We start from the raw sequence: 12,470 nt of genomic DNA on the forward strand, positions 1-12,470 counted from the left end.
CAAGTAAGTGGCAATAGAAAGCGGAATAAAGAAATATCACATTGCGACAAATGCGAAAGTGTGTAAATGAAAACTTGGCAAATAAAAACGCATTAAAAGTAATAAAAGTAATCAATTACTAAGAGCTCAGTACTGCCTGGAGAACAAGAGGCCAGCAGCCCTCCCTACAGCGAGAGGACCCAGTATAAAGCCCCAAGAGCTGCTGCAGAAAAGAGCTCCGCTCTCCAGACTGCTGAATTTGCTCCTCTATTGCCGCATCATTTGAGAACTTGTGCCGATGACAGCACTCGGAGGGGCCTCATGCTGCCCCTGGCCATGTCACACACCGCCCTGCAGCCATACAAACTGCCATCGGCCTGCCAGGTAGTCCAGAACCCAGGACACCTTGGATGTGTCCATCAGACGCTATTGAGCAGCTACATGAGGGCATCGTCCACTCCAGTGTGATCATGGTAGGTAAACTGGACCAGGGGTTTGAGGTATGCCAAGATCAGACTTTCTATGGTCTTCCTCATTTGTGAAGTTAGAGCAAGTGGCCAACAGCCAGGTGGTTTTTGGTGTATGCTTTCAAAAGACAACATGAAGTTGAACTTTCAATCATTTCTTAATCATAGTGCTCCAACACACTCCCCCTACACACACACGCGCACACAAACACATGCATGCACGCACGCTGTACTGAGGGCTCCACATCCTGAACTTTGCGCTGCTTCGTCGCGATTCAGCTGGGGGTAAAAGGTTGAACCAGAACTGCACCCTTTCGCAGAATTGGACCTCACAATCCTGTGAGGTCTCAGGGCAGAACTCTGGCCTTTTACTACCCACCCAAACCCTTGCTGTGTAAGTAATTAGCTGACGGGTTAAGAAGGAACACAATGCTGCACTGATCCATGCACAGAGTCTCTTATCAGCCAGGATCAAGAGGAAGGAGGGGTTGGCAGGAACCACTGCTCATCACGTCTCGTTTGTTTTCATGAGCCGCCCTCCGTTCCCGCAGAGTCCAGGACATGAGACATTAGAGTGAACTGGATGAGTCACACCAAACCGGACATCATCTCCCTGCTGCTCGTAATAAGGGCGCTAGCGCTGCAGGTGCATTCTGGGAAACAACAAACACAGCGACCCATCATCAAGTCTACAGTTTCCACTGCACTGAGGGAGGAATGAACAATAATATTACATCATTCTCTCCACAGCCTCCATAGATCTGTGCTGTTCTCACAGCGGTGGAATCAGCACTGCACAGCAGCGTCCCCACCGATGTGTCCTGTTCATCCAGAAGTTACAACATTCAATGTTTATTTATTTATTTTATTTTTTTATAGAGCGCTCTTCTCACACAGTGACACAGAGTGCTTTAACACAGACATAAGGTAAGAAAAACAGATACAAACAAAGAAGACGGTCAACTAATGGCTGCTGCTTTTGTTGAGACGACAACAACTACAAAAGCAGCATGCTATTCAATCCATCTGGTGTGAACTGATGAGGAAGCACACAAGCTGTGGGGTTAGGGTGGGGCCCATTTCATCCCTGCATTCTCAGACAGGACAAAGGTACCTTGCAAAATTCTTTTACCCTTGGACACCACACAGCTGCAGTGCAAACTGAAATAAATAAATAAATAAATAAATAAATAAATAAACACACACACACACACACACACACACACACACACACACACACACACACATACAATAATATTGGAATTCTTGCCAGGAAATACTGGACATACTTTCCAAAGGGCACCGTCCTGCAATTGGCCAAGCTGCGCAGTGCCCACGGGCAAAAAAGAACAGCATTAGTGTCACATCACTGCACAAGAAGGTCAGGGCCCTGGCTGTGGAGTGTCAAGGCTGTCCAATCTGGTCTAGAGCCACGCAACGCACTGCCGTTACAGCTCGTTAAAAGCAACCTAGTAATGCACCACGGCCAACTCTCATCGTTTGGGTTAAATTAATCGGAGCACTGATAAACGGTCGTCAGAATGTCGAAATCTCGGCGCCACCGATGGTGGCGGTAACTCAAGCCGCGGTGGGTGTCCGCCAGCATAGATTGGCTTTCACTAGGAGGCTATTTATATCGGTAGCAGGTGGTCCCGCTGGCACCTGTGGGATCCTAAGGGGCTCGCACCCTGGGCATGTTCTCAAGCTGGACCTGACCATAGGCCCCTGGCTGTGAAAACGTGCAATGCGCCAACACAAGGCGCTGGGAGTGAGGTGACCGTCAACTACATGGTGGTGTTAACGTTAGCATTGTGTAACAGGAGCAGGAATGGAGCTCACTGGCCTCTTGTTTATTAGTCGGTGTGAGTCGTACTGCTCTTTACCGTGCCGCTGTTTTTACACAGTGACACTTGTCTTTAGGGGGCGTGCTTGAGCACAGAGTGCCGTGTGACCTTCACAGCCGCAGTATGCACTGGGAAAGGAGCTGTGTCACATGGACGTCACACGGCTGCCCCCACATCACACATAGTCTGGCACAACCACAACTGAGGTATTTGTTTCCTCGACCCACACACACCCCATGAGGACCTCATAGCTCCATGTTAGGAGAGGCTCGTGCAGCAAGCCGCTCCCCGCAGGAGAATGCAGCTCAGTCTAGGCCCGGGGGGTGTGGCTGCGTTGTCCTCCCACTGCAAACGCAGCCCATTCGTTAGCCTCACGGGACCACGGGATGACAGCAAGGACAACAAGTGAGGGTCACCTGGTCTTATCATAATACCTCTTCCACAATCCTCAGCACCATCAAAACCACCACGGCATCCACATGTCCACAAGTCACACACAAAATGTAGTCATGTGACAGTCCTCAAGAGACAATGTTCACATTTATTCCTTTAGCTGGCATGTTTCACCAAAGTGATGCACAATGTTGAGCTATTTACACCGACTGACCCAGTTATACAACTAGGTAACTCATGCAGGAGCAATTTATGGAGAGTACCATCATCAAGAGTACTAGAGCAGTAGGGGGGATTTGAACCTGTCACCTTCAGATCTAAAGACAACAGCCCTATCCAGTACAGTATGAGTTACCCTCCTACCAAACTGAGATATGAATTTCAAGTTACAAACAATGTGGATTTTTACATTTTATATCATGGGTAGCAGTGAAGACAAAAAGCTGGGAAAAGTGTGTGTGTGAACGTGCAAGTCCAAAGTTTTGCTAGGAAAATGCGACGAGTATCTCAACTCATGGCAACATTACTGGAGAGCTAAGTGAAGACAAGTAAGGTGCCAGTGTGGGGTGACCCATCATCACACAACAGCACTGGTCATAATGTGCGGCCATGTGTCTGGACTGACCTTGGCCGCTCACGCCAGTACAACAAGGAGAACAGCGGGATGTGCAGGGCTCTATAAACGTGCGCTCCGTAGAGCCTTCATCTGGAGCATTCCCCACCTGCTACAAACCCACAGTGAACACTGCATGTGCTCAGTATGCAGTAAAAGGAGATACTGTGCAGAATAGACAGTGGATGGGTGCAGTAGGTTGCCAGTGAGCACAGGTGCGTGAAGAAAGCCTCCAGCTCGGGAGGTGTTTGGTGTCCACATGGTGGAGAGGGAGGGGCAAACAGCACTGGATGGATACACACAAACACACTTGTCTAAGACACTCTCATGTCAAATGCTAATGTAAATGCATCTCAGATGACCTGGAAGACTAAAGCAGTGTAGGTACCACTGGACTATGGATGCAGCCTTTCGACAAGCGTCAGATTCCTCGAAAGCCACATTTAAAATGTTATGTAATTAAAGTTTCCACTGGAATGACTCCCCAGTGACCCATTAGTTATGTTACTGTAGAACGAGAAACAAAAGGTCAAGTTACTGTAAGTGATCTGGAAAGTGAGCGTGTGTAAAAATCCTTTGTGCAACCTCGTAACACACACTGACTTACTTTTCCTTTGCAGTGTGCCAGTTATTCCAATAAAACTGAGTTGAAACAAAATAACACTGATCGCCTTTTCCATTATTACCTGTTTATTTCTGCAACAGCTCACAATTTCACAGATTTATACAGTGGCATTCTCTTTTTATTTAAACCCACAAAATGGTGCAAAGCAAACACTGTATCTTGTGTCCTCGAGCTGTGACTACGATTTTTGGTGCTTCGATGGTTAATTAGTGACAGCAGAAAGTGGCGCCTCAGTCGCACAGCCAGGAGGTAGCGGCTTTTAATTCCTGCTTTTTTCCATTTCCTTTCTTGTCTACAGAAGTAATAGAGCACGTTTCCTGCTCAGCCTGCCAGCGACATGAGCTGAACCTCGCCATGTGGTCACAGCCTGGGTCATATCCTAATCCACAGCTACTGCATCCCATTCAATTTATTTGTTTATAATTTATCTGAACAATTCAACGTTTGTTCCCAGACAGTACCAATACTTTAGTTTGTACAAATCACGTTCATGTGTTGCTTTCTTTCCTTTCAACACAACATGAAAACAGAATAGACAACAAAAACAAACAACATTTTCAGCACACGTGTGTGTGCATTTGGACGGAGCTTTTGAGAAAAGAGCACTTTTTTGGGACTTGTACCAACCACCTGCGTCCTTAAAAAACCTGCGTCCCTATGCTGCTTTTGAGCATTTTCGATAGGCTACAAGTTATAATGCTCAGAAATTCTTGGTTCTTGGCGTTTGTCGAATTCCAGCATCACATCTTTGTTGGTTTTCTCTCCAAGTGGTCTCACTCAAGCAGACATTGCATTAGGAAACATCACAGCACTGCATCATTAAATAAACCAAAGAAATTCCATTTGTCCAGCTGACTCTTCTGTTCAGGAGGAAAAAAAAAAAAAAAAAAAAGGTACCACAACTTGAATCTGTTTCGTCTTTATTACTGACACAGCAGCTGTTCACCCTGTTTTTGTTTGTGAGTTTGTGTATTACTGAGTGCACATGTGTACAGCTGTGAAACAGGGTTACCGTGTATTTCTCACATTTCACCCTTAAACCAGGGGCAGCAGGTGCCATAGTGGTCAGAGCTACAGCCTTGGGATAATGATCCACTTTTGGATGCCACGTACTGCTCTAGTACCCTTGAGCTTGGCACTTACCCTGATTTCATACACTACAAGTTACCCAGCTGTATAAACAGGTCAATTATTCTAAGCTGGTTTTTGGGAAAAGCATCAGCTAAATGAATAAATGCAAATGTAAAGCAAGCCAAGAGCCCAAATTATTGCAGAAGTGCCAAGCGCCGGGAGCAGCACGGCCTGCTGGGAGAGCGCAGTCGACACGTGGCCACAGCCCTACCCACCCCCAGCGAACAGCTGTCTATTGTTATTTCTCCTCTCCACAGCTGTCACTCTGGTGACTCACTAAATATATCATGGCAGTAACACCAGCGGCTATTTCCAGTCGCAGCTTTTCAGAAAAGAACTAAATTGCACTTGTTATTGAAATATACTTGTGGTGCATTGTGATTCACAACATACATGTTTTTCTGGAAAGGAGGGGTTGGGGGCGGCAACGCAGGGTGGAGAGGGGTGTCCCAGCAGGAAAAAACAAGTGTTTGACTTTTACCATACATGTAGAGGTCTGGTGGGGCACAACCATGTGGATAAACAGAGACGATGCCCCACCCTGCGAAAGTGAACTGGCCTCATCCCACAGCAGGGCGAGCACACGGCAGGGGGTTTACAGCGAATTATCTGGGTTCTGTCATACAACGCACAAGATACACTTTTTCATATACAGATCTGTCAGGTGACCTCGATTCTTGAGCACATGCGCTGGTTATATGTTTTGTCCATTATCATGAAGTGCTAACTCAAAGGCGAACCCGAACCTCAACCCATACGCATCTAAATGTTGGGTGCAACAGCGTGTTAAAACCCTTCATGTCCTCACTGTGTGAGGGCAAATATGAGAACTGGTCTCTCTCTGTGGTGAGACTGTCACCATGAGTTGCAGTTACTCACATTTATTTTATGCATTTAGCTAGAGGAAGTGGGGGGGAAAACGCTCAATGGCCTTCTTGTGAAAGACAGTCAAATGTCCTCATGCGAATCTTGGAAGGTCTTTTCAACCAGAAGGCTGCCAGTTCTGTCCCCTTGACGAGAGATCCAGTTTATTTATACACTCCCAAATGCCTTATGTCTTATTTCCCACCAACCATACATGCTAATTACCTCTTTCATACGGAAGCAGCACAGTCACACTGGAGATGATAAATACACCAAGAAGCTGTGGTTAATCTTATTGGTGATTCCGTGCATTAATCTTCAAACATTTTGGGCAAACAATATTTGCCTCTATGCCACAAAAGCCATTGAGAACGTGTCTCCTTTTAGAGCACTTGCTGGAAGCATGTCTGTTTAAGGAGTAAGTCTAGTAACTCATCAGCTGATGAAAACAACAGGTTCCAATACTTCTGGTCTACTGCAAAGTTTGGCAAGTAGGCTATTAAAGAGCACAAGTATTGCTTACTCCAAGAGATGGCCCATGCCAGCATTTAATTCAACTGTCCTGTGAATAATACCTGTGAATAATATCTTTTCCGGATCCACTTCGCCCAAGATCTCTCCAGCTCATTTACGGTGTAATTGTTCACACACTAACTTCATGAGCATCCCCTGATACAACCTTTATTCAGCCACTATGCCGCCATTGTACTTGCTTATTTGTGTATCTCAGAATTTAAAAAAAAAAAAAATTGGTGGGAGGGTATCAGGATTTGTCTATCCTGTGTTTTATGCACCTACTCAAACGATGAACCTCGATGCAACAAGTGATAGGTAAACTGGGTTTACTTGTCTGCAACCATGTCTCCTTCTCTTAATGTAATTCATAAGTTGTACTTTTGCTGAGATGTACATCACTTTGGACAAAAGCATCTGCTAAATGAATAAATGTAAATAATCACTACTTATTCCACCCAACAACATTTTAGCAGCTTAGAAGATAAAGCTATGAATAAAAGTTACAGTGGCTCCATTTAAATCAATTTAAGCTCAAACAGATATATTTTACCCCTAAAGTCTGCAATGTTACACTAATACAGTAGTCTGATCTACTTCCATGTGCTGGGCAAAGAGAACTGTGTCACCCCGAGCCCCGGGCAATTTCAGCACACGCCATGTGTCTTTACCCTGCACGGTGTGCCGCAGGGCCGTGGTGTGATCAAGCTAACCCTCAGGAAGCAGCCGCAGTGTCCTGATCCTGGGTTGCCCAGCAACTTGGGTCACAATCTTCAAAACAGGAGTACAATAACAAAGCACAGCCATCCAGCAGGATCAACAGGAAACTAGGCTCTGCTGCTCCATACGTAAGTCCACCACACACATATCCATGCCCAGCCACATCCGCATTTTCATATGGTTTAACAGAGGGAAGAAGGGGAGGCACCAGCTACTTCTCCGAATAGCTATTGATTCTTACCCTTTGCTCAAAAAAGACCTAAATTTTATACATTTATCTATCTGATGTTTTTCTCCACTGCAATTCACAATGTTAAGCTACTCACCCTTATTTGCCCATTTACATTTACATTTATTCATTTAGAGGGGCGTGGTGGAGCAGTAGGTTGGACCGGGTCCTGCCTTCCGGTGGGTCTGGGGTTTGAGTCCCGCTTGGGGTGCCTTGCAACAGACTGGCGTCCTGTCCTGGGTGTGTCCCATCCCCCTCCAGCCTTATGTCCTGTGTTGCTGGGTTAGGCTTCAGCTCCCCACGACCCCGTATGGGACAAGCAGTTTCAGACGGTGTGGGTGTGTGTGTATATATATTAGCTACCTTTCACAGAACACGAGGTGATCGCTTGCTTTTTTACGAACTAGTGTAGCACAGTGGCCCTATGAAGGGGGAAGAATGAGGCACAAAATAACAGGCAAATGAGTGTGGTGTTGGTAAAGCTGACGTTGTGAGGTGGCCCCCATGGTCTGACAGGAAGGTCTAGGAGGGCGGAGCTACCTTTGCAGACGAAGCACTTGATGTGGAAGTGCTTGTTTTGGACCCGCAGAACCTCTCCCTTGCAGGCCTTCCCACACTGGTGGCACAGGATGGGGTGGCTTGGCTTCTGCTCCAGCGGGCTGTGCACCCCCTGCTGCTGGAACGCTGCCATGAAAACAGGATGGAGACAAATTGAAGGAGCAAAAGGAAGAGCATCTTCTCATGGTCACAGACTGTCCACATTGACAACATGACACTTTTCTACGCAGCGTGTTTCTGTGAGGACATTCCACACATCAGAGGCTTTTTTAATTACCAAATGCATGGAATGATAACCACAGACATGGCCTTTGTAAATGACCTTTTGAAAAAGAGGGACAAAATGGAGGCGCAGAGTAGTCACAACAATGATGTTTTCAAGCAGGTGTTTCAAGACATTGTTTCACAACTTACTTTAGCCATTCTTAAATAAGAATGATTGTCCAATGTACATCACACAAGTCGCTGCATAAAACTTCATCCAAATATCGATGATTTCTAATCACCTTCATAGTAATTTTGTCTTTATATATAAACATTTACATTACATTACAGGAGTGGCTGAGGGAAGGTTTATCTGTTGTTAAAAAGGCATGATCTCAAAGTTATAGTGCATGAACATTTACACATTATATGAACTTAAGAGATTGTGGATGAAGTCAGTCCGGAAGAGGTGAGTTTTGAGACCCTTTTTAAACGTGGACAGAGGTTCAGCAGTTCTGAATGAGAGGGGGAGGTCGTCCCACCACAATGGAGCCAGAACCGAGAATGGAGTAAAGAGTGTAAAATGGATTAAAGACAGAGGAACTAATAAAAGAGCCTTGCAACACAACACATACTGTATACAGGTAAACAAACTCCTTACCCAGCATGCATCATACCTGCTGTTATATTTGGCACTTCGCATAAGCAATACAGTATAAGGCTATGCAATCATTTGCAATAATGTTCATATTATGGCACAATAATGACAAACAGTAAGAGGGCAACTCCGTTCATTCCAATGTATGTCATAAGCATTTCCTTTGGACAAACTAAGTGGTTCTGTAAAAAACAAGGAGTAAAAAAAACAGCACCAGGTTCCTCCATGAATGTGTGTCCAAGAGGCCATGATCACTGAAATTTAGGACCCCTGTGCTTCACCTGCTAAGAGGGCTCTTCTTGTGCCTCGTCTTCATGCCTTTATTTAGCAGGGGCCAAAGCGAAGGCATCTGAACACTGCGAACCCTTTTCTACACGCCAGGCGCGTGTGCTCAATCACTAGGAGGTTTGCCCGGCCTCGGTCAGCACCTTCCGTTTAGCTCAAGGGAACACTAACACGCTTGGCGCAACTTCTACACATGACAGGAAGCAGGGCATGCTGGGAATGTTTACCCTGACCCTGTTTTGATCAACCTGCTCCCTGTTAAAAGTATCGAAAAAGTTAAACACAATGACTGTGGATCTGAATCCAAAAAAAACACATCACTCCCCCAACAAGTGACCCCCACTCCCACCCCTTGCCTGCTGTTCCTCCACCCAATATTTTCCAAAGTCAACAAGCTATTCCTTAGTATAAATTCCGACCTTTGCAGAACGATTGCATCTCCATACACCTACATGCACTGTGCATACGAAAACACTTACATTTACTTTGGACAGAAGCGTGGCAACAAACACAGTTATGCATGCAGTTCCCAAAAGGTCCAGAAACCAAAGCAAACTGTCCTCTCTCTTGTCTGACTACACCGGGAGACCATCAGGAGTGGTCTGGAGGGTACGATCTATAAGGAGGCACAGTGACGGAAAAATGTTGTTCAGCAGAGAATCTGAGATGCCATCAAAGGAGCCACCCCCTCTGGACTCGAAGACTCCAGGATCGAATCCTACCTCCTGCTGTAGCATCCTCGATCAAGGTAATTACCGTGAATTTAGTAATTACCTTGATCAAGGGTAGTACACGTACACAGTTATAGCATACAATACGGTAATAATTGCCCAGCTGTATAAATGAGTAAATTGGTGTAAGTAGCTTAACACTACGTCTCTCTGGAAACAAGTGTCAGATAAATAAATAAAACTTAAGTTGTGTCTCCAATCAAGCAGAATTTAGAGGAAAAGTGCTGTCACTGTAAAAAGTGAGGCAGAGTGGTTCTCATTGAAAACATGTGGCTGACTTGTATCAGATGTACTGAAAGGGGTGAGATTTGCTCCTGGGAGCAGAAGCGCTTTGCCCTGCCCCGCTCTGGCACTCCAGGACTGGAGCTTGGGTCGCCACCTCTTTGCAGGAAAGCAATGAGAACGTTATGTGCTGTAGCAGGAACGGTGTGTAGTGGCATTTCACCCCCTGTGGACAGCGATGCATTGGGCCCATCTCTTTCCGTTGAGCCATGTTGTTTCACCTTCCAGAAGCCACAACGAGAGGTGTTTGAACCCTTGTTTTGCAGCGGAGCTGACACACTGTCATATTGCTGTTCCACGCACATTCCAACACATCTCCAATTTGACAATTTCCCACAGTCGGTCTTTTAGTCCTTTGCAAATTCATTTGTAAGCCATTATCCAATCTACAGCAGTGTGTGAAATGCAATTCTTTTCAGTTGGGCACTTATGACTCTTCTGATCTCTCCTGTTTTCCATAAAATAGTGATCTCTTCCAGAGATGAGAAAATGAGAAAGATGTTGCAAGAAGAGAAATGCCAGCTCTGCTTGAGACATCCGGAAATATAATATCTGAAGAACCTTCTCCCCAGATGCTGTCAAGCCATCTAGGCTCTGACAGAATCGCACATCATACTCCTGAGACACTCACACTCAAATATAAGGCACAGGTGTTTTGGAGGAAGGTTCTACACAGTTTGTGGCAAATGGAGAAAGTAGCCATGGAGTGGTTTACTGGTACAGAACAACCCTTGGAAAGACGTCTCAGAGGTGTGCTGACCTGAAGGACACTCCTGAACACAAAGTAAACACAGATATCATTCTGTCATCTGTACTTGAGAAAGAGTTCACACTTGGTTAAAGGCTGAACATTATCCACCACATATATCACACGTACCCCATGAGCAGGTACAAGCACAGCAGCAGCCATCATTGTCTATTCCAAGAAGCTGGCCCTAAAAATAGAACCCAGCCTCAGGCCACAGGGATTCCACATTACATGTCAGCATTCCTGGTGGTAACTATCTGAAAAACTGAACGTGGGTGGAGGACGGACCTTTCGATCTGCCATGGGGCATGGCTTGCTCCGGTACAGCCTTGTTCTTCAAACATACAGAGCAGCCAGCTAGTGTCTGCAGCCAGTTACTGTGTCAGCAAAGGACACAGAGCTGCATCTTCTTCAGTTAAAAAGGTCAGATAAACAGCTGGACTCTGGAAACGTTCTAATTTGACTTTCACAGCTTTTCGTGCTGATCAAGAAATTACATGAAAATATCAGAGAAAAGATTCTCAAAGGCCTTGCACGAATCTCTGAACACCAAAGATTAACAGATGTACAGCGCTTTCCAAGTGTTTCCAACTTTTTAACAAATGTTAAACATTCCTAATTAGCGTCATAACTACAGGTCAGGATCACGAGTGTGATATGGCAGATACCTAACAAGCTAACATCTGTTACATTTCTGCCCAATGTTCTTCATCTGACTCATTATGAGGCAGAATTTCCATGGAAGAACATTGATGGCACAAAGAGGTATGAATACCCAGGTACTTGACATTACTTTCATTTCAAAGGCACAACTGAGAGAAGTGACATTTTAGGTCATTCTGTGCCTCGTGTATGATTGACGTGGGCCTTTCAACCTAAGGAAATAGATGTGTCAACACCATACAACGGAGCAGTGCAAGTGTAAAGAAAGCACCAAAGTAGGACTGAGGACAACTGCTAGGACCATTGCTCATGGCACATAACACATACCACAAAATGATCATTGCACACAACAAAAAAACTAGAAGAACGAATAGCCTTGTGCTTTTCAAATGCCATCACGGTACCAGACACACTTTTATCTACTGGAGACCTGAGAATGCACCTCTTGTTGCTTCATGTCACTCATGCTTACTCCAACTGCTGTTGTGCCGTTTGTACAGAACTGTGGAAACATGGCGCCCTCGTCAAGCGTGAGATTGAAGAAACGGTCGTCCGTGCAGCTTGCGAGAGATTTTCAATGCATATCCATGTACAGACAATAGATTCTACTGAGCAGAGATATTTAAAATGTCACATGTTCTATTTGGCACAGGCAGCCACAGTATGAAAAAGTTGATCTTAATTATGTGATTGCATGGCACCACTGTTAATGGCTTTTCTCTCAAGCAATAAAAAGTGTCAGAGTGGAGAGAAAGACACTAAGGAATAGGCCATAGCACTAAGTAAAATGTTGGAGAACGTTTGTGGGCAACAGATCGCAGCTCAGTGCGGATGTGTGAACTTTACATGCAGACTTCATTGAACGCATTGAGGAGACACTGCTTTAACAGCAGGCTACCACTGGGCGTGTCTGATGTATCTGAATTTTGTGGGATGATGTCATTTACCACAAAATGTGCTGAT

General features: G+C 45.3%; 1 protein-coding gene across 6 annotated transcripts in view; it reads right to left on the bottom strand.

The window, feature by feature from the left end:
* Positions 1-12,470, bottom strand: part of ablim2 (actin binding LIM protein family, member 2) — a 58,438-nt gene that overhangs the window by 32,760 nt on the left and 13,208 nt on the right. For all 6 annotated transcript variants that reach the window (XM_018730256.2, XM_018730260.2, XM_018730259.2 and 3 more), the window contains exon 2: positions 7,919-8,062. In XM_018730256.2, coding sequence (XP_018585772.2) covers positions 7,919-8,062 — 144 coding nt within the window. The remainder of the gene's footprint in view (positions 1-7,918; positions 8,063-12,470) is intronic.

The sequence above is a fragment of the Scleropages formosus genome, chromosome 1, assembly GCF_900964775.1.
Source record: "Scleropages formosus chromosome 1, fSclFor1.1, whole genome shotgun sequence".
NCBI classification, from domain to species: domain Eukaryota; kingdom Metazoa; phylum Chordata; class Actinopteri; order Osteoglossiformes; family Osteoglossidae; genus Scleropages; species Scleropages formosus.